The 21,513-nt window shown below is 39.0% G+C and overlaps 1 protein-coding gene across 2 annotated transcripts in view; it reads right to left on the bottom strand.

Moving 5' to 3' along the window:
• Nucleotides 1–21,513, bottom strand: part of LOC307216072 (neurabin-1-like) — a 41,128-nt gene that overhangs the window by 8,813 nt on the left and 10,802 nt on the right. For both annotated transcript variants that reach the window (XM_079975926.1, XM_079975927.1), the window contains exons 3-16: nucleotides 16,599–16,731; nucleotides 16,018–16,138; nucleotides 15,128–15,232; nucleotides 14,872–14,992; nucleotides 13,143–13,286; nucleotides 11,353–11,406; nucleotides 9,469–9,698; nucleotides 7,958–8,054; nucleotides 7,698–7,869; nucleotides 5,109–5,260; nucleotides 4,399–4,726; nucleotides 3,939–4,020; nucleotides 2,631–2,702; nucleotides 1,986–2,181 (exon numbers count right to left, since the gene is read on the bottom strand). In XM_079975926.1, coding sequence (XP_079832052.1) covers nucleotides 1,986–2,181; nucleotides 2,631–2,702; nucleotides 3,939–4,020; nucleotides 4,399–4,726; nucleotides 5,109–5,260; nucleotides 7,698–7,869; nucleotides 7,958–8,054; nucleotides 9,469–9,698; nucleotides 11,353–11,406; nucleotides 13,143–13,286; nucleotides 14,872–14,992; nucleotides 15,128–15,232; nucleotides 16,018–16,138; nucleotides 16,599–16,731 — 2,007 coding nt within the window. The remainder of the gene's footprint in view (nucleotides 1–1,985; nucleotides 2,182–2,630; nucleotides 2,703–3,938; nucleotides 4,021–4,398; nucleotides 4,727–5,108; nucleotides 5,261–7,697; nucleotides 7,870–7,957; nucleotides 8,055–9,468; nucleotides 9,699–11,352; nucleotides 11,407–13,142; nucleotides 13,287–14,871; nucleotides 14,993–15,127; nucleotides 15,233–16,017; nucleotides 16,139–16,598; nucleotides 16,732–21,513) is intronic.

Genomic DNA, 21,513 nt, shown 5'->3' with positions numbered 1-21,513 from the left:
TGGCCATAGCAGCTCTGCTGCCAGGTTGGGCCTGACCCAGCAGCGGAAAGCAGGAAGAGAATAGGCAGGAGCTCCCCACCTCTCTCCAACCTTGTGCTCTGGCACACTGGAGGGCGCCCTCCGCCCTCCTTGGGGGCATGTTCTGCAACCTGCCACAGGTAGCGCAGGCATACGCTCCACTGCTGTGCCTGCCCTATAGCTGGTGTAGTTAGTTTCCTTCACTCAAAGGCACAAAAATATAAGGGTAACAAAGTCCAACAAAATAGGAGGCAGGAGAAGATTTCCTGGGGAACAAAGGGCTCACATGAATTGAGGTGTGTCTGTTACCTTATTTAGTAGTGCATATGAAACAAGCTATAGAAGGAGGAAGTAATTGTGGGCACAAAGTCTTTATAGCTTCCTATATTTTAATGCTTCTTCAAACTTTAACCTTCATTAGATCAGGGAAGTGCAATCCTTCCTACCTGGCCCTATTTCTTTAGAAACATGCATTTCCCACACTGAGAACCACAGCACAACAAACCTGACTTTAAAAAAACTGAATGTCACTGGTATTTATCATAGGTACCATGTGGTGACAATTCTTACATAGCTTTTGAGGTCTGCAATAACAGACAAGACTTATCTATGCAAACAGAAAACAATGAACCACTCTCATAACAGTACAAAAAGATATAGACTCAAGCACAGAAAGGTGCTTTTTAAGCCATATACATTCAAGTGTAGTTAAGCACTACTGTGCTCACTGCAGTTGCAAGTTATCAACCCTGGGTTGAACTGAAAAGCCTAGAGATACAGAATCAGAAAGTTCTAAAGACAGACCTACAACTGTAGCATGACAACTCTGGACAAAGACACCATGCATTTTGTTTTAAATGACTGGCAGTACAACCCTATACATCAGGAATGGGGAATGTCAGACAGAGGAGCTAAATTCAGCCCTGCAGGCCTCTCTCTATGCAGCCCTGGGGCCACACCCACCATTAGCATAAGACATCCAGAAGGTTCCTCACAAGGGAATGTGGCCATAGAAATGAAAAACGTTCCCCACCTCTGGTCAGAAGTAAGCATGATGAGTTCAACAGAACTTACTCCCAGGTAAGTGTGCATAAGATTGCAACCTAAGTCACTTCCCTGCATGGGAAGAACTAAAGTCACAATCACACTGTCTCACCTATCTGACAACTCACAAGCTGATGTAAGTAAACCGTTCAACCATTGAATCTATGTGGACACAATCAGGCATAAAAATACTTAAGGTATTTTATGTTGGTTAAACTTCTGCTGGCATAGATTGTACACACTTCCGAGGTTTAGAAATCTTTTCCAAGACCAAAACATACAAAATGAGATGCTGATGGCTTGAAATGCACATGTAGATTAATTTAACAAACTGAAACAAATATGGAGTCCACAAAACGAAAGAAAACTATGGGAAGAGTAGCACATTTGTTTTGTCGAAGTTATTACCATTTAGAAAGGATCAAGCATGCAACAACATGCACATTTAATGGGTGGCAAGGACAAAGTAGAAAAAAGCATCATGTGACTGCAGACAGCCTTGCCATAACCATTGTCTTTTAATGTGCAGATTTTCTATTTTCATCTGTGTACAGTAAAGCATTTAGTTTTTTCAGAAAGCAACATGATGATGAACTCTTTGACAAGGGAATTTCCACTACACCATTTCCTCCAGTGGAAGGCTCCTTTGGTTCAGAATTCTTTCTGTGAACAGAATAAGCCCTTATGTTCATGGGAGGGCATGCTTGGATCGCAATCCATTGTTCTTGATAGGCTAGCCTTATCGTAATTGGGAAAGCTGGAGAAAATAAGTCAGCACTATCACTAGTCATATATAACATATTATTTCCTAAGGTGAACAACTTGCACGTTTCGTTTTTACGATACTTGTCACAGCATTTAACTCCTGAGCAACATTAATCAAATCTAAATGTGCAAAGTATATACAAATAAACACCATTTACCTTGTTTCTGTTCTTCTCCTGGCTCTGTTCCAATGCAACATCATGCCCACCCTGAGAAAAGCTCAGGGTGCTACTAGAACTATGCTCTTTATGGCTGTCTCCAAACCAGGAGAAAGGCATACAAGTTGGGATAGGGGAATCTGAATCTGACGCAGATAAGTTGTTGACAGAGTCCTCCAGCAATTCTCGAGAGCCCCTGAAAGAATGTAATTTTTCATGTATGAGCTTTGACAATCTATTGTACATATAATCCATACAATGTGAAATAGATATGACATAAGAGTCATATTTTCATCATCAGTACACAACAACACATTATACACCACACAGTTTAAAGCAATTTAATGTTATTCAGACTAGTAGGTCTAAATTACTATGTATAAAATATTTCAGAAGTAGCTTTCCTGCTATGTTATCTTTTTGCAAACTGGGCACTAGTATGTTACCAGCTATGAAACACTTTAAAAGTAAATCTGATTGCCTTTGAATACTTTCCCTTTTCAAAAAGACTGAAACTGAGGTTCAACATTCTAACAATGCACGCAATATAAAATTGAGAATGATGTATATTCATTCAGATGACTGTTCAAATTGCACAATTGATTGGAATGCATAGTTAAGAACATAAAATGCTTCTCTAAGTACCGGCTGTCTAGCGAACTCCTTGCATTTTCTTTTTCTTGCTTCTTCCCTTTACCACCAGATTTTCTTAGGCCCCTGAAATTAAAGAAAGTAGTTTAATAAAACGCACAAAATAGCTAAGTCAAATTTGTCCCAATATATCTGTGGCATACTGCAAAATAAATCAATAGGTTTCACACAATTGTCAATTCACACTAGTCAAGTATAGTAAAGGGAAGTGGGGTAAATGAGAGAACAAGTAGATCAATCCCCAACTGACCACAAGGAATCAAATTAAACTGAAATGACCCACTATCTTTGAACCAGCCCAATTGTCAATTATAAATAGAAATATGGTTCACATTTCAAATGTATTTCAAAGTGCAATCAATTATAACAAATATTTTGTAATATTCCATTGAGAATATACACTGAAGGAAAAAAGAAGCAACCCATCATCATATAACTTAGTAAATATAACTCAAGACGCATAGGTGCATCCTTAGCTGTTGATATATATGGTCTCTTCCCCCAAAACAAGAACTGTCTTGAACACCCACAACTTTACATCCCATCCCATCCGTGCCTTCTTTGCTCTCTGCTACAATGGTGGCTGCTGTTATGTGCCAGAGTTCATGTCTTGGGTTTCGAAGGAGAGGGATACAAAGTAACGATTTCCAGACTTCTCCAGAGTGAAGTTGTCACTACACATGAATCATTATTTCAGTTTTGAGCTATGGACATACACTGTAATTTTACCCTCAACTCTGACAGAGGGGAACCTGAGCATCCTTCTCCACTTTAAAAGTAACTTGCTGGTCTCATACAGAACCAACTGCAATTTAGCTAGATTTATTATCTCAAATTTTAAACATAAAAGCCCTACCATAAAAGATATAACCTTTATATTTTGTTATAATGCAACAGAACAACGTTCTTTATTTATCTGAATGTGTATGGTCTGATCCTAAAGGTGCCTATCCCAAATTAAATTTATTTCTTATTAAAGTGTGTTTAAGATTGCAGACTGAGGCAAAGCCATTCCCAAAGATCAGTCACTCAAGCACTGAAGGACCCTTATGGCATGAAGCAAATTATTAAAGCTTTGAGATGCCAGAGGAACAAGGAAGTTTGAAGCGCGGTTATTTCCACTTACGCGTATTCTTCAAACCAGTGTCATTTTCAATTTTGATACAATCATGCACACAATTATTCCCAGCTGCCAGTTATGCAGATTAGCATCAAATTAGTTTTTGACACATGATAAAACTGCAGTTCAGTTACAGGAACTTTTAACAAACATTCTATCATTTAAAAACATGCACGTCGTACCCAAAATCTGGGAAACGCCTTTTGGACTTGCCCGCAGAGGCACCTTCACTTGATTCAGTCTTTTCTTCACTTCGTTTGTCATCTGTGTAAAATAAAATAATGACATAAGAAGTCTAACACTGATATACTTCCTAACTTAAAAGAAAGCAAAGCCTCTTCTATAGATAAGCACAACAGAAACTATATTGTGCTGACAAACGTTTTACAATATAATGTTCTCTTTGCTTTTGCAAGGTGACATCAAATGACTGAAGCATACAGATTGTGCAATTTCTTACATTTAAATAGAAGATTAAATATTATATTAAATTTACAGTGTTGCTTACATTAGAGGCATAATGTACAAGAATGGGTAAACAGTAATTGTTTAACTTTTAATAGCAGGAGGCAAGAACCACACTGTGTGTATCGACAGTTTTTCAGGACTTAAAATTTTTAAACGCAAGGAATTTTAAATTACCTTTGTTCACTCTTCCTTTGCCCTTTGAGTCTCTATGCTTGACATTTCTGCTGCATCCTGAAGGAGAATTTGGAGTTTTATCATCATTAGAAGCTGGCTGAGTTGCTTCAGGACTATTTTCTGTGTTTGGTTTATATACTGGAGAAGAGTGCAAGGAAGTTGATGGACTTGATTCTAATAAACTGTCAGTGCTTTCAGCATGCTCATGCTTCTCATCTCTTTGATCTACATCACTCTGCTGATGTGATGAAATGATCTTCTCTGTCACTTCTGAAGATCTGCTCTGGATTATTTCCTCTGTATTATTATCATCATTATCATCCACATCCTAAAAATGTATTAAGAAATAAAAGTTTTTAAATTTAAAGTTTTAATAATTGCCTAAGTCCAAGATACCAAATGCTTATGTACTTCAAGTAATCATACAACCATTACTTTTTTATTTAATATATTATTTGTATTAAACTACATGCCTCATACTTGGCTATGTTAGGGGTGGAGTTTTCAGATAAATTTGTTGTGGTGGCAGCAGGAAGAGAGATTTACTGAAATGTGCAGCAAAAACCCAGCTTATAGCAGGACATCTTATTAAGAGCGGAAAGGTGGTACAGCGGAGTGTTGGGTAAATGATAAAATTAATCTCATCAGTGAGTGCATTTAAACAAAGTTAAATTATATCTGGAGGGGAATCAATAAAGTGAATACTGTACCAGCAAGTTTATTTCCTTCTGTGCAGCCCCAAGAGATGCTTTCAGCTTTGACCGAGAAGGTGGCTGACGTTTCACTTTCAAGGCAAGCTGGGCTTTTGCTTTATGTGCACTGGTGTCTAACCTTGGTGTGTCCCCAACAAAAGTATCAAAATCTGTAAACAAAACAAAACAAAACAAAGTTACCTTAAAAATGATATTCCAGCAACAGAACCTCTGTCTCCCCATTCCCTCCCTAACAAAATTAGTCAGTGCTCTTTTATAAGCTTGCATTCAATGTCTTAAGTAATCTGACTCTCTATAAATTGAATGGAAACACAGAATTCAGACTCCAAAGCTTGCACACCCTTTTCAGTATCGCAGCTGGTTCAATAAAATGCCCTTTTATAAGTTGTTTGTTAAGTTCTTTGTTAGTACACAACAGTCAGGACCATACCTGAGTTTTACAACAGAAGGCATACCTTGCTGAATTAGCAAACAGATGGCAATTCTAAGTGGATCGTATTAAAGAACATATTGAAGAACTTAAAAATTTTGCTTGTACTGTGCACCTTTTACAGGTTGTTTAACAGTTGTCTAATACTACATCCCTACTTATTTATTAATTCACTGAGGATACAAAATATATGTGTTCTTCTCATGTATGCAACTTCTGTGCATACCATGAGTAAGGAGATCAGGAGATCTTTATTACAGGATGTTGGGAGATGCATATCCCAATGGTCCTATCACTTAACTCCAGTTAAGGATCTGCCCTGGTCAGATTTAGATTGACTTTTAAGATGACCATTGCAGTGGCGTAGCGTGGGTTGTCAGCACCCGGGGCAAGGCAAGTAATTTGCGCCCCCTAACCCGTGGATTTGCCATAACCCCAGATGTTGCGCCCGGTGCGGCCGGCCCCCCCTGCACCCCCCCACGCTACGCCACTGGACCATTGCACTTTCTGTTGGAGCAGCTACAAGCAAGTTTTCCCCTTAGAAAGAGGAAACGTATTTCATTTTTTTAAAAAGACATATTCCTTAGAAGGGACTCTTTCAGTTAGGAACCCTGAAGACAACTAGACTCAGCAATACAGTTGTGGTGAACCTTTTGATGCCATCAGGCTAAATTGTTACCTCCCCCAAACCCTGTGGGCCATTTCACAGCAATCATCTGAAGTCACCATTCTGTCAGGTGAAATGTTTTCCTATGCCCACGTGATTTAAAATCAACATTGCAGGCAAAGGCTTAGGGGGCATGCAGACACCAAGAGTCAGTTGATCTGTTGTGCCTGCAAGCAGTTTCCTGTGCCCAATGGTCTGGAATCGGTGTTAGAAACTGAGAAATGAAAGCTAGGAGCTAAATGGCACCTTAAACCTAGGTTATGGGTGCAACAATGGAATGTCTAGGCCAGGGATCGGCAAACTAAGGCCCGGGGGCCGGATGCAGCCCACCGGGCTTGTTAATCTGGCCCATGAACCTTTCAGACCCTGCTGCAAGTCAGCCCCCGTACTAAACCAGCGCAGAGCAGAGACCTCGTCGCATGGGGACTGACTTCCGCGACACTGGCACGGCTTCGGATTGGCTGCAGGAAGCTCCTGCAGCCAATCCAAAGCCGTGGACGCCTCTGGGCGGGTGGCGACACTGGCACAGCTTCAGATTGGCTGCAAGAAGCTACTGCAGCCAATCCAAAGCCATGGACACCTCTGGGCGATGCCCCTTCCTTCCCGCTGAGATGGCTGTGTATGGCCAAGAGCTGAGCAGGAGGAAAAGGCAATGGCAGGGAGGCTGCCTTCGCCGCCCAGGCCAGCGGCCTGGGCTCTGTGCTCCACGGACCCCTAGCCAAGGCAGAGGACAATGACGACACTGCCGAAGACAAGGCGGTGTCAGCAGCTGCGGTGTGAGTGGCGGCGGTGGGGTGCTTTCGGGAGAGGGTGGTCCGGCCCCCCCACAAGGTCGAGGGACAGTGGACCGGCTCCCTCCTGGAAAGTTTGCTGACCCCTGGTCTAGGTGCACTTTTTTAATAGCAAGAATACAAAGCTGAAAAGGAATGAACTGCAGCTAAAATATTATGCTCATTTTTCACATGGTGTAGTCCTTCCCCTCCCCACCCACCCACCCTAATATTCTTAAGAGGGTATCTTCTCCAGTCTTCATAGAGTAGCTGGAAGTGGGGAAGCAGAAAAAGGTCCTCCTTTCCTTCAACTCCGCAGTTTTAATCTGAAATCTTTGATGCAGTACTGTGCCCAGAGCTCAGGAACTACTCGTGCTAATGAAATTCCCTGTCGCAAAATGCGCCTAGAACAATGGGAGTTTCAAACACAGGCTGGAATCAAACAATACAGGGAAAGTATCCAAGGTTTTCAGGGTTAGAGGTTCCCACTGATGCAGTAAAAGCGCAGTAAAGGTTTTAAGCCCTGAAATAGCCCTATTTATATACAAAGGGAATCAGTATTATTCCTGCTTCATCAGACTGAAGCTTCACCTAGGGACTAACAGTTCTACTTACTAGCAAGATTGACATCTTCCACTGTAAAATTCATAGCAACAACATATAGCACATATTTAAGAAATCGAAGAAATAAATGCTGCTGAATTTCTACTTTTACTTACCAGAAAAATCCAATTTCTCTATTGAAGACTCAAATTCCTGAACATCATCTTTTACTTCAAGGTTTTCTGTAAGTTGTTCAGAACTTGGAGTTGTAGTTTCTAATAAACTGCTATTTCCAAACATAAATGGGAGTCTCTCATATATTTTTAATTTATCTTCAAGCTCTGAAATCTGAAAATGTTACAATGCAATTTAAAAATCAATAAAGCAGTTTTTAACATAATTAAAGCCAGTAATTACTAAGTCATCTTTGCCTAACCTTCTCCTGCAATATTTTCAGCTGATTTACATGCTCCTGGTCTCTCTCTCCAATAATTTTTGTATGATCCTCTTCCTTTTTCATGAGTTCTACTTCTCTGGAAGGGGAAAGAAACAGTCACATTATGCAATTTAGAAGGAGCTAGTTGAGCTAGTTATCATGTTGAGCTAGTTATCAACGTGTATTGAAAAACTAAAAATAACTACCAGTATATTGTTAAGTCTTCTACTTTTACAATCTCATCTCATACACAGTATTATTCTGGTTGTTATATACAACTAGTGAACACCAACATCTCCATGAAATTGCACAGCTTCTTGTCCTCTTTCTTTCTGCTTGTTCTTTGTTCTCCCACTCACTCCCTTCCTGCCCCACATCTACTCTTTCTACTGCCACTGTCCTCTCCAGCTTACCAAGATGGCCTGTTCTTACCAGCAAAATACATTTCCAAGTAATCTCATTGTTTTTTATTAACCTAACCAGTTCCATTTTTCCTTAAGACCAAAACCCATTCCACATTGTAAGCAGCCTGATGGATTTACAGTGGTGCCCCGCAAGACGAAAAGAATCCGTTCCGCGACTCTCTTCGTCTAGCGGTTTTTTCGTCTTGCGAAACAAGCCCATTGACGGATTAGCGGATTAGCGCTATTAGCAGCGTAGCGGCTTTTAGCGACTTATCAGCTTAGCGGATAAGCAGATAAGCGGCTTAGCGGCTTAGAAAAGGGGGGGGAGGAAAAAAAAGTCGGAAAAACTCGCAAGACATTTTGTCTTGCGAAGCAAGCCCATAGGGAAATTCATTTTGCGAAGCGCCTCCAAAACGGAAAACCCTTTCGTCTTGCAGGTTTTCCGTCTTGCGAGGCATTCGTCTTGCGGGGCACCACTGTAATTTTCTTGCATGCCTCTGAATGCACATACAGGAGACCCTGTTGCAGGATTTGACTAACCAGTCTAAGGAGAAAATGTGTTGTGGTTTTCTATTCTACTCCTACCTGCCACCCTGTTTTAAATGTTAATTCTGTTGCTTAGCAGATGTTCCATGTGACCTCCTGGTTCCTTTAAAAGTTCTTTATTTGTTTTTACTTAAAATTTACCTTTAGAGTTACACATTCTGAATCCTAGCCAATTTACCTCTCTGCTGTGTTTATTAGAGAACTGAGGTGCCTCAAAAAGTCTCTCAAAGCCCCTCCAAGATAATAGCAAAGGATACACTATCAAAGTATTGCGACTTTGTTTTTAAATATTCTGTAGAAACTACATGGAGTATCTGTCAGATGATGAGATAGATGTTGTAAAGGATGCATTTTCCCATTGTGGCATCAACTTAGATAACTTCCCTCTATTTATGCTTTCCATGTTTCAGAGTGTTTTCAGTACTGAAATCAAACTCTCTTAGATTTTTCTGCATCATCCAAAGTAAACCACTGACATTATGCATAACTTATAGTACATGCAAGAAATGACAAGGAATGTCCTGTATGAGATTAACTGAAAGAAAATGATAATGAACTCACTTTTGCTGATACTCTTTGAGCAATTTCTTGGCCTTGTTGTATTTTTTCTCCAGGGCATCGTATTGTTCCTGAGTTTCTTTAAGATGTTCATTTACTGTTTTGCATAAACTTTGCGCTTCTAACCAATAGGTCTCCAACTTCTTTATTTTTTCTTTGTTCTCACTTAAAGTTTCCTGGAGCTGGGATTTAGTTAACTCCCATTCAATCTTTTCAGCTTCTGATGCTTTTAACTTTAAAAAACAATTCATCAGTATTAGGTATTAGCTATGTAACTCTTCACAATCATTTATGAGTCTTTAAAAAGAATAAGTCAGTTCTAATGCAGCAACATAGCTGTCAACGTTTCCCTTTTTTTAAGGGAAATTCCCTTATTCCAAATAGGATTCCTCGCAACAAAAGGGAAAAGTTGACAGCTATGTGCAGCAATGAAAATAAAACAACAACAGCAACAAAAAGCTACTGACTTGCATATCACTGAAACAGCTAATATTGCTGTAGATTCATAGAAGTCCTTCTGGACAAAATCTGTTCAGGATTATTCATTTTACAACATATTCTCATTTTATTTTTTATTTCTGGCCACATCCCAAATAAATGAGGAACCTAACTTCTAAGATTCAGACTGCTCCTGTCAGTATGGAAGACAAATATGCTATCCCACCTTCAGAAACAAACTCATTTCTAAAGGCCTACACCATCAGACAGCTTATTGCTAGCAATATTTTGAGAGTTTCATACAAGTCATTGAAGCTGCAGTATACATTTACATTCAATCCGTATCTGCATCGGAATTTGGGGGCTTTTTTTGGTTGAAGAGTGGAATTAAAAGGCTTTAAATAAATGAAATTGGCAGTGGCGTTGTCAGATCCAAGGCTTGAGTAACATTTACGAGTTTCATAGGTGCTTTTGCAGAGGTTCCTGTTTTCTCCCTGCCATGTAAGCAGTTGTCCCAGTGCAGCGTGAGATTTACTTTTCATACTGTAGTTTAGATAGAAGGAAAGAGAGTAGCCACAGCCGGAACTGGTCTGTGACCGTAATAATAAATTTCATTCATTCAGTAGCCATAGTTCACTCTGTGCGACAAGTCATTGCCACTCTGCTACTAAAATGATAATGTAAGAATAATATTGACAGATCAAAGATTCCTATGTTGTTGAAATTTACATAGAATGAATTTACTTTGCCTGTCAGATATTTTCCCAACACAGTTCTGCAGTGATTGAAAAATCCACACCTGGTACAGTTTTTTATGCTAACATTCAATTTATTTGTGTGTGTGTGTGTGTGTGTGCGTGCGCGCGCACGCGCGCGCACGTGCGTGCACTTTCCTTATCAACAAATGTTGCAATTCTCCATCTTAATAAAACTTTCAGCATATAGACAACATACCAACATTTTTACAGTAGAATTTTCCCTTCTGTAGCAGGAGGTAAGAAATCAGACTGCACCATGTAATTCTCAAGCCTGGCACTATAGATGATGAAGGGAAATGAGGTTGTTCTCTTTACAAAATGAGAATAGGCAGCAGACAAAGGTGTGTTGGAAATAAAAACTGGCATGCACAGAGCAAGAGCTAATGCAATCTTCCTCCAATACAGTTGCCATTTCTACCTGGATAGTTCTGAGCTTGCTTTTGTTTCCAAAGCATTATTACATGGAATAATTTAATAAACACATCATATTTATATTTAAAACAAAAATACCAAGAGAAAGGGGGAAAATATATAGAAGGCCCAACATCCTTCATCAATCATCATAAATAATTTGTTTAAATAATGAGCTTACTTGCTTTTGATTAAAGTTTGGTTTCACCATAGCTGTCCTCAGCATATCCACATACAAATTAAAACAATTTTCATATATCATTATATATTAAAACTGTACCTTTTCCTTAAGTTGGTTAACTTCGGCTGTCGTAACTGCATGCTTCAACTGTAGCTACAAAAGGATAATAAAAAAAAACTTGTCAGAGGAGAAAACAATGGGTATAGTGAAAGGTTGTTGTTTTTGTAGATCATTAAGTCCTTAAACACAGTAATTCTATACTGCAGTTTCTACTGCTATGTTCAGAGTATCTCTAAACATAAGGATCTAGGAAGCAACTGAGATCTATTTATCTGCAACGTAGTATTTATGTTGATCACACTGTGCTTATTGGATGAGTTTGCTGGTGTATGTATTCCTATTTGTGAGTCAACCACTCATTTCCAACTATAGCTGTTTCAGGAATGTAATGCTAACATATACTTTTTACCAAATATCTAACATAAAATATGAAAGCAAATAAAAATGTCTCAAGTCAAAGCTTTCTGGAAAAAAGAACTGAAATTAAATATTTTTAAAGATTAGTGATCAAGTTTCATTGTTCACTGACAGAATTCTAAGAAGGAAAACATTTCAGGCTGGTTATCCTTTGCAAGATAGCAATAAAAGAAGGGATCCACTACTAACTTATGAGACTCTCACGGTTGCAGCATGACCAAAGGAGCATAATTCAAATGAGAACAGTCAAGTCCCCAGCTCACACATGTGGAGACTGAAAGATTATACTTTTGGTCTTGAATAGTTTTGTGTTTTTTAAAAAGCATCTCTGGAGAGGTGTATTCTGAAGGCTTGATATTACACATGCCAATGCAAAAACAAGTTTTGGTTTTTATATCAGAGTTAGTAAGGTCTATCTGATAAAGACTCAGATCTAAATATCCACTGAAGAAGCTCAACGTAAAAGTTTTGAGGCCACTGAACACATCACCCACAGAACTCAGAGTAACTGTGAAAGCAGACTTCAGTACTGCTCTCCCAGTGCAGATGAGGAAAAAACTTCAACCAAATAGGGAAGCTCCTGGATGTAAACAGAAGCACCAATATGGATCTAAGAGACTCTTCGGATTTCAACCTATGTTTATTATTACTTGCTCAGTTGATATCACCCCATGTTTTCACCTATCTGCAGTTTATCCATGTTGCTTTAATTTAAGTGAGCTGCCTTGAGCCTCACTTCTGGGGAAAAGGTGTGAAATAAAGGCAAGCAAGCAGGCAGTGGAATGGATATAGTTCTGTAATTGATAAAATATATTGCCAAAATATTGCTAACATATATTGATAAATTTCTGCTAACTTGCTCTTTTTCCGTGAAATCTACCATTGGAGAAGTGATTTGCTAATAAATTATTCTTTTCATAAAGGAACAGCAGAAGATTTAAGGAGAAAAATATCCTTAAATCTAGAATTACAGTGTAGATGCTATAACCAAACCTTGGTTAAGTAAAACTGAATTAACGTGTTAGCTCCTGGAGAGTTGATTGCAGTCATTTTGCTGCTCCCAGTCCTCTTTGCAACCATGCCACACTAAGCTAAATTGCCTGAACTAGGACTCATGGTTAAAGTTTGCTCTTTGTTACAGGCTCATGGTTAGGGAGGAGGGAGCTTAACCATGACTCCCAGTTCAGATGACATGTTAAGCCAAACCTTAGCTCAGTGCAGCACAGCAGCAAAAAAGTGTCAGGGAGGAGCAAAGCAGATTTAAGGCAGAAGCCTGCACATTTGTGCAGTCTAAGGCAAATGTGTGAATCATGCTAATGTCTGTAGACAATAGAACATGTAACAGGGACATGTAATGAAGTCCAACCAAAATTAATTACCCATTTAATAGACGGCAAATCATTGCATCATACCTCTTTAAACTTCAACAGAAACTGTGTAGAATCCATGTCTAGTGGCAAATTAATATCCTCATTTTCAGGAAGATAAAACACTTCCACCGATTTTCCATGTAAATGTGATTCAAAAGAATCTTCATCTTCATCATAATCATCATCCTGAGGTATTATGTATTATTGAAAATAAGTACAACTTTTTCTAACAAAGATAAAATGGCTTTGAAATGTCACTTCTATATTTCTGCATTTAAAATAATAATAACAACTTATGTAAATCCATACACAATTCAACTTGAAATACTCAAAAACAATTCAGTTCTGGAAAAGACAATCAAAATGACCAAGGGGGTGGGAAAACGCCCATTTGATAAGTTAGAGAATCTGGGGCTTTTAAGTTTAGAGAAAAGCCAAGCAGGAGGCTGCACGATAGCAGTGTATAAAATTATTCATGACATGGAGAAAGCAGGTAGAGAAGTGTTTCCTCCACTCTCTTATAACACTACACATTTTTCTTGCATTTGCTGTCCAAAAAAGACACTTACTAGTTTTGAACTCCATTGTATTTGATAATTATAGGAGGGCACTGCTCAGGTACAAACATATCCAAAAGCTTGTTGTTGCATAGATTACTTTATTACAGCTTTTACATTAGAAGTCAGCAACCAGAGTCCCCTGGGACTAAATCCGGTCAGCTGGGGAGTGCAACCTGCCCCCTCAGCTGCCAACTTACAGACACCGAAGTCGAAGAGTAAAATACAGTAACTGGTAACAAAAAGCAAGATACCGTATTTTTCTGTGTATAACACAACCCCATGTATAATACAGCCCCTACTTTTGGGAGCCCAAAATTAAGAAATCGTTATTTTAAAGTTGTTCAGCTTTTTGGGGAAATCGCCCAAAAGGTTGTTGAGTTTTTTTATGGTGATTCCCCATTCGATCCCTCACACCTCAGCACAGCCTCGCCTCGTCTCTCCAGTCTGTGTCTGGCTTTGCCTCACCTCAGCCAGAGAAAGTTGACGGCGCCACGGCCAGGCTCCCTCCTCACCTCAACACAGTCTCACCTCTCCGTGGCCCTGAGTACCAGCTCACCCAAGACTTACTATATAAATCTGTGCATAAGACAACCCCCAATTTTGACTAAAAATTTTGGGGGGAAACATTGTCTTGTACACAGAAAAATACTGTACTTTATAGGCTGGTGGTTAATATACTGGCCCACTATCTCTCTCATTTCTCAAAACAGCTCTTTAAAAAAGCTACTTGCTGGCTAGGGCTATAGATTAAACATCTGTTGTCCGCTCAGCATCCTCCAGGAAAGGAAAAGGTTTGCTGAAATATTTTGAACATGTACAGTGAGAAGTTGTAATCTTTCTTTCTATTACTGGTGCTCAGGATAAGTGACAATGTCTACACATTCAAAACATCACCATCCACAAAGATGGAGCAAATGCTTGGGGGACCCTGGGAGTTTACTTGGGTGAAGGAATAGAAAGCAGAAATGGCAGTGAATTCAGTCAGCAATGTTGCCCATTCACAGTATGAACTATATTTGACCGGTAAGGCTGAACGTGACTGTACCGCCTCTTGATGATGTGGACAGTTATGAGGAGTGGAGAAGGAAAGGTAACACAACAAGATCAGCAGGAAACAGGGCTCAGAATGAGCCAAGAGAAAGAACTTAGGAGCAGGGCACAGGAAAGGAAAGGTGTACAATGTACATGCAATGTTATATTTTAATTGATACCTGTTCTGTATCATCATGGGCATACTGATGCTCATACAAACATCTCTCCTGCTCCAATGTCTCACTTATAAGTCGAGCTACTTCACTCTGAGTTCCTGGTTTTTCTCTTCCAATCAGAAACCTACAGAAAACCATCAACCACCATCAATAAGTCAAATATAAAATGACAGTGTCACCAGCAGGAAATAATTTTAATATTTCCCCTTCAACTCTATTACTAAAAAAACCCCTGCTTATTTTATAAAATTACACATACCTGACTGTGCCTTTTGTATTTTTTAGTACAGTTGCTGCAAAAAACTGGGTTACTCCAACAAGACTTATACCGTCAACTTCAACAATTTGATCATTTACTTGGATTCTGAAAGGCAAAGAATAAACATATTTGGTGTTACACACCACACTATATTTGTTAAAATAAAAGGGCATTTGAATGAAAACAATAAAAAGCATATGAGTAAGGGCCTGTCTGGTCATTATGTTCTACAGAACATACCCTACAGAATATTTTCAATGGTAACTTTTGGATAGATTATTAATTCTATTTATATCCCACCTTTCCTCACAAATGAGCCCCCTCCCACAGGGAAAAAGAAACTAAAGATCTAAACCAGACTCAAATATGTTTGGTTTTAAAATGGAAGTACATGTTTAAAGTGCAGGTAGGGACTGGGAGAATATATATTTAAACTAGTTAAGAACTTCTTAAGGAGGCAATATGCACTTGCTCGATTCCAAGTGATACATTTTTGATAATGAAGAGCTTGTGTAAGATCCTATCTGCACCTTCCTTCTGTTACAGTGGTAATAAGCAAGCTTCTAGGGGTTGGAGAACCTTCTAGAATGACATTCAGCACAATATAGGGGCTGTAATCTCATAGGATATTTAAAGAAGACATCCACCTTTGCACACTAACACTGCATGAGTGAAAAAATAGAATTTACATGGCCTACTGTGTTGTGCAACTGTCTCTCTAATACACACTATCCTTATAGAAGGAAAACATGGTTTCCCATTTCACCTGAACTGAGCCAGTGAAACATTCAGATACTGAAAAGTAATAAAACTTAGTTTGTATACTTTTATTCTGGCTTGGTTTTACTAATGTCTGCAAAACAGAATAAGCATTCCTAGCGGAAACTTACCGACCATCTTTCTGAGCAGCTCCACCTTCAGTAATCGTTTTTACAAAGATTCCCAGCTTTTCCAGTCCCTGATCTGCACCAACACCCATTCCAATAATACTGATACCTAAACCACTGTCACCTATGGGTTACAAAAGAAAAGAAAAAGACCGTGTATTTTTAAAATTAGATTCATAGCTAATAATTATTGGTCATATGTGCAAAATGCCTTATTGGCTTAATATAGTATTTAAATCATAAACAGGAAGTCATTCTATGATGACTGAAGTAAGAAGTGCATTTATGCATTCTTAAAAAAAGAATGATGTACTGTGACAATCCAATGAATTCTGTTTTTTGCACGCATTCCTGTACTGTATAATCCTCCATTCAATTTTCAAAAATCCTTATATTTCAGCCTTCCAGCCCTTATCAAACATTTAAGAAGCAATCCTAAACTCAGCTAACAAGGTCTTTCATTAGTCTTCTATGTCTACTCACAATTCCCATCAATTTCACCAAGGCTTAATTCCAGGCCATTTTGACCTCTTTGGCCTGAAAGTAAAAGTTATTTTTGCAGGATAAATGTTTAAAATGCATACCTTTTTCAATTTCCACAGGAAAAACCTCCATTTTCTCCACCCTTTTCTCAAGCTCATACTCAGCTGATGCTGACACAGGGTCAACCTCTTCATTACGTCTATCATAGTCTTCATTTGAGTAAGTACTGAATACCTAAGAAAATAAGAGATGGTTTTAGAACAGTTTTGCACTAATGAGAGTTCACTAGATCTAAAAACTAGATACTATTTGCATGTAAATACTAATACAGAACCCTTCATTTTCCTACCCCTTTTGCAATTTCTCTAACCAATGAAGTATATGAACTCTTTACCCAAAGTCATCAACTCCACACAAAGTTAACTAAAATTCCACATCAACGGAATAAATATTTAGTCTTAAGATAAGAATATGAGTTATATCTCCTAACTTAAATAATTTGGTCTGCTTCCATGGCCCAGTTTTCAAATGAACGAACAATCAAAATTATTTTAAAAACAACATAAAGAAACAAAAGGTATGAAGATTGGGTATAGGCAGCCCACTGAGCTAAGACAAAATAAAGAGGTAGAAAAAATGCAAAAAGGAAAAACCTGTTCTCAAAAGTGTCAATGAATAAGATTTATTACAATTCAATGTATTTCAGGGTGCAGTTCCTTCTTCAGGAACAATGTACAGATAATTAAAAATATAGAAGTCAAATAATGTGATATGAACAAAATACAATACAATGCTTATCAATGGCTTGTAATAAAACTTATCAATTTGCACTTTTGAGAATAGGCTTCTATTTTTTGCATTCTTTCTGTTTGTGTGTCTTCCTCTTGGATTTTTGGCAAAAGACAACAGTAGTGATAAACAAATAACAAAAAGGTGCTGACAGGAGTCAGGGACTCCCTGACTACTGACAACTTTTCACGTCTACTTTTTCGGCACATTTTTTGAGCTCTACTTTGGACAGGATAGTCTGAAAAACATACAAGCTAAAACTAGGTTTGAAGTATGCTAGTCTCTTCTGTTTGCAGATGGCAAAAATCTGCATTGGAAGCTACTATACTTTTCCAAAGAAGGGTGTTTTTGGTAAAGTATTTTTAAAAACAAAACAAAAAAACCAATCTTGTACATGTTTCCTTTTTTCTACCATCAGGAGTTATTTCACTCAGTTCCATCTATTTCATGGGACATATTCTAATATTCTAATATAATTTGTTAATAATATAATCTTAGTAATGTGTTTGTTTTGTGCAGAATCGGATTGTTTCCAGGAACAGGAAACATGAAGTTTCTGATAACACTATATTTAGTAATCATGGCAGTTATCCAAAATGCCTCAGAAAAAGTAGACAAATATTTGTTATGTATTTACTAAGGGAATGAAGATGTCCTTCCTTCAGAAAATGCTTTTATTGAGATTAAACCTGTTTCAGAAATCAAGCAACATAGCAGAAATAGCAACTGCTATATCTTGAGATCCTTGGAAGATAAAGGTGGTATATAAATGAAATGAATAAATAGATAAACAAATAGTATGGTCTGTACCAGCTTATTTTAAAATAATCAAGTTACTAGACATGGACAGAAAAAATTCTCCTAAGTTTTCATTCCCTAGGTATCACTGAAATGCTATCTAACTAATTCAGAATTCTGGGCTGTTGTACAAAATTTCCAAGAACAGTCTTTGACGTTGCACACAAGTAGTAACGGGAAGTATTAGGTAAAGGTAAAGGTACCCCTGCCCATACGGGCCAGTCTTGACAGACTCTGGGGTTGTGCGCCCATCTCACTCAAGAGGCCAGGGGCCAGCGCTGTCCGGAGACACTTCCGGGTCACGTGGCCAGCGTGACAAAGCTGCATCTGGCGAGCCAGAGCCGCACACGGAAACGCCGTTTACCTTCCCGCTGGTAAGCGGTCCCTATTTATCTACTTGCACCCGGAGGTGCTTTCGAACTGCTAGGTTGGCAGGCGCTGGGACCGAGCAGCGGGAGCGCACCCCGCCGCAGGGATTCGAACTGCCGACCTTTCGATCGGCAAGTCCTAGGCGCTGAGGCTTTAACCCACAGCGCCACCTGCGTCCCCAACGGGAAGTATTAACGACTCACAATTGCTGTGTACCATGCAAAGCAGTAATTCAACCAAGTTCCATATCTAGAACCTACATACGTCGATGCACGGTAGATGCAAAAGTTCTAGCTTTGTACATTAACCAGGAAGCAGAAAAGGAAAGTAGCACAAGAGCATATCACTGTATTTATATATTGCCTAATATTTCTGGACATTGCAAAAAAAAAATTAACAAAGAGGTAGATGGGTTTCCACAGCTTACAATCCACTCTTCACAGAAGTAACAATTCTGCAAAAGTGGGAGTGGGCAGGAGGAAAAACAGTTGTCCTCTGAGAAAAGTCTGTTGATGATGATTATAAGAAAAAGACTAGGGTTACAGAGAAAAAAGGGGGGTTGTGTTAAATAAAACAGGTGATAGGAACTGAGGTTACAATTTGGATTATACTAAACCCGCAATTTACACAAGGGTTACATTCTGTGGATTGCACCTAAAGCCAAAAGATTGTATTACAGTCAAAACCAACTGGGTTCAAAGGTGAGTGGGATTGCCAAAGCAATTCTTCCCAGAGCCTCACCTCTATTCCACCCATTATTATTATTATTATTATTATTATTATTATTACTACATAAAGCTGAATGTGCACAAGTTAAATGTGTATAAGTTGCAGAGTATAGAGAGTATAGAGATAGTGCAACAAAACCTGTTATAGCTTTTCGGTAGAGAAATATATTTACCTCAACTGTTTTCTTCTCAAGGTTCATGTTACTGAAACATATTTTATTTGTAATTTATGTTTGAATGTTTTGCTTTGGTCCTAAGAAAAAATGTTTTTAATGAAACCCTGCTAATCACTATATTTCGAAAAGGTGCCAGCTACAACACCTGAGATACAGTAGTTGTGAGATACGATGTGAACAGGAACCTAGTAGTGTCATGGTCAAGGCAATACAGTGGTACTTACCATAGATTCCAGCGTATAAGATTACTTTTTAACACCGGAAAAGAAGTTAAAAAGTTGGGGGTCGTCTTATACGCCGGGTATGGCTTCCTCCCGGCGCAGAGCCCACCGCCCACTGCTGCTTGTGGCGGCAGCTTCAGCAGTGGGTGCTGGGCTCCACGCCGGGAGGAAGCCGCCCAGCGAAGCCGGCTTAGCATCGCTGGGCAGCTTCCTCCCAGCGTGGAGCCCACTGCCCACTGCCGCTGCCCAGCGAAGCATATAAGAAGTCGTCTTATACGCCCAGTCACCTAATATGCCAGAATCTACGGTAATTTGTCCTGGAGGTCTGTTCTTAACCTGAAACTGTTCTTAACCTGAAGCACCACTTTAGCTAATGGGGCCTCCTGCTGCCGCTTTCTGTTCTCATACTGAAGCAAAGTTTTTAACCCGAGGTAATATTTCTGGGTTAGCAGAGTCTGTAACCTGAAGGGTATATAACCTGAAGCGTATGTAACCCGAGGTACCACTGTACCTTGATTGTCTATCTAGGCAAGTAGCTCTCACATGTACACATACCACAAATTGCTACATTAATTATTAAGCTTCCCAGACAGTAACTTCTAATGAACTGAGCTTTTAATGGAGAGAAACTAGGAACAGAAAGGAACAGAAAGTTTTCTGTATGTATAGACCTATGGGCACCAGCTTTGGTGCTTTCATGAATAGTGGTTGTGTGCAAATCCCAGAATTGTAGAGCTGGAAGGGACCCCAAGGGTCATCTAGTCCAAGCCCCTGCAATGCAAGAATCTCATGTGCATTTTCTGAGCAATTTGCTTGCCAACTAGAAATATGGGCTCCAAAAGAAGTTTCCTATAGAAAGGTTAGATTCTGAAAACACAAGCAACATCCATTGAGTTCTCCCTCATTCCCACCACACTGTCAAGGGAAAACCACCCCCTTAGCACTTCAGCACTGTGTTCACTCCCACCCTTACTGGGTACCTTTGACAAAAGTAATTGCAAGAGCCTTGCTCTTTCTGTTCCTGTGTCACAAGTGAAATAGAACTTTTACATCACACCCATCCAGGAAATGCATCAGCTAAAGTCACTGGATGATAAGCAATATTAGTCATACTCAGAACAGGACCATTGAAATCAGTGTATTTAAGTACATTAATTTTAGTTGCTGTACTCTGAGTAAGACTTAGCTCTCACCCACTTGCTTTTAATCTACCATAATTATGAATTTTGGCTATCAGTGGTTACTAGGGTGTTTGCTTTCAGAGGTTAGAGCTTGTGTGATCATTTTGGAACAAGTATCCCCCCCCAAAAAAAAATCCACAATCTTTTAAAACAAGATTTCATTCACAAGCACCAAGATACAACTAGGCCTATGGTTATTAAACTTCAGCAATGATCAGTATATTTCCTGTTAACATGTTTTGATGTGGCAGCATGAATCAGTATGGATGATATGAACATTCCAATGTAAGTTATTTTAATTTCCATTTTTCCAGAGCCTGTTCCAATTCTGCCATTTGTAGCAGATTGTCCCCTAATAACCAAAGCTATTGGTAGTCATCTGTACTTTAGATGAAATTTTATTTTTCCTAATATAAACACAGGCTCATTCAAATCTCTTAAGATCATTTTCTGTAAAGACATTTCTTCTCAATGTGCTCTCAAAATTTCCACACCATCTACAGCAGGGGTGAGAAACCTGTGGCCCTCCAGATGTTGTTGAACTTCAGCTCCCATCACCCCAGACAGTGTGGCTAGTGGTCACAGATGTTGACAGCTGTAGTACAGCAGTATCTAAGGAAGCACAGGTTCCCTATCCTGTCATCATTTCTAATTACGCCAATATTGGTTAAGGTATTTTAAAAGATTATTGAATAAGATGTGTGGACACAATGGTGAGTATGAACAGAACTTCACATTCCCCAAACAACTTTGG

This window comes from Podarcis cretensis, assembly GCF_951804945.1.
Source record: "Podarcis cretensis genome assembly, chromosome: 1".
In the NCBI taxonomy this organism is placed as follows: Eukaryota; Metazoa; Chordata; class Lepidosauria; order Squamata; family Lacertidae; genus Podarcis; species Podarcis cretensis.
The sequence above is the reverse complement of the archived record's forward strand: the minus strand, read 5'-3'. Positions and strand labels throughout refer to the sequence as shown.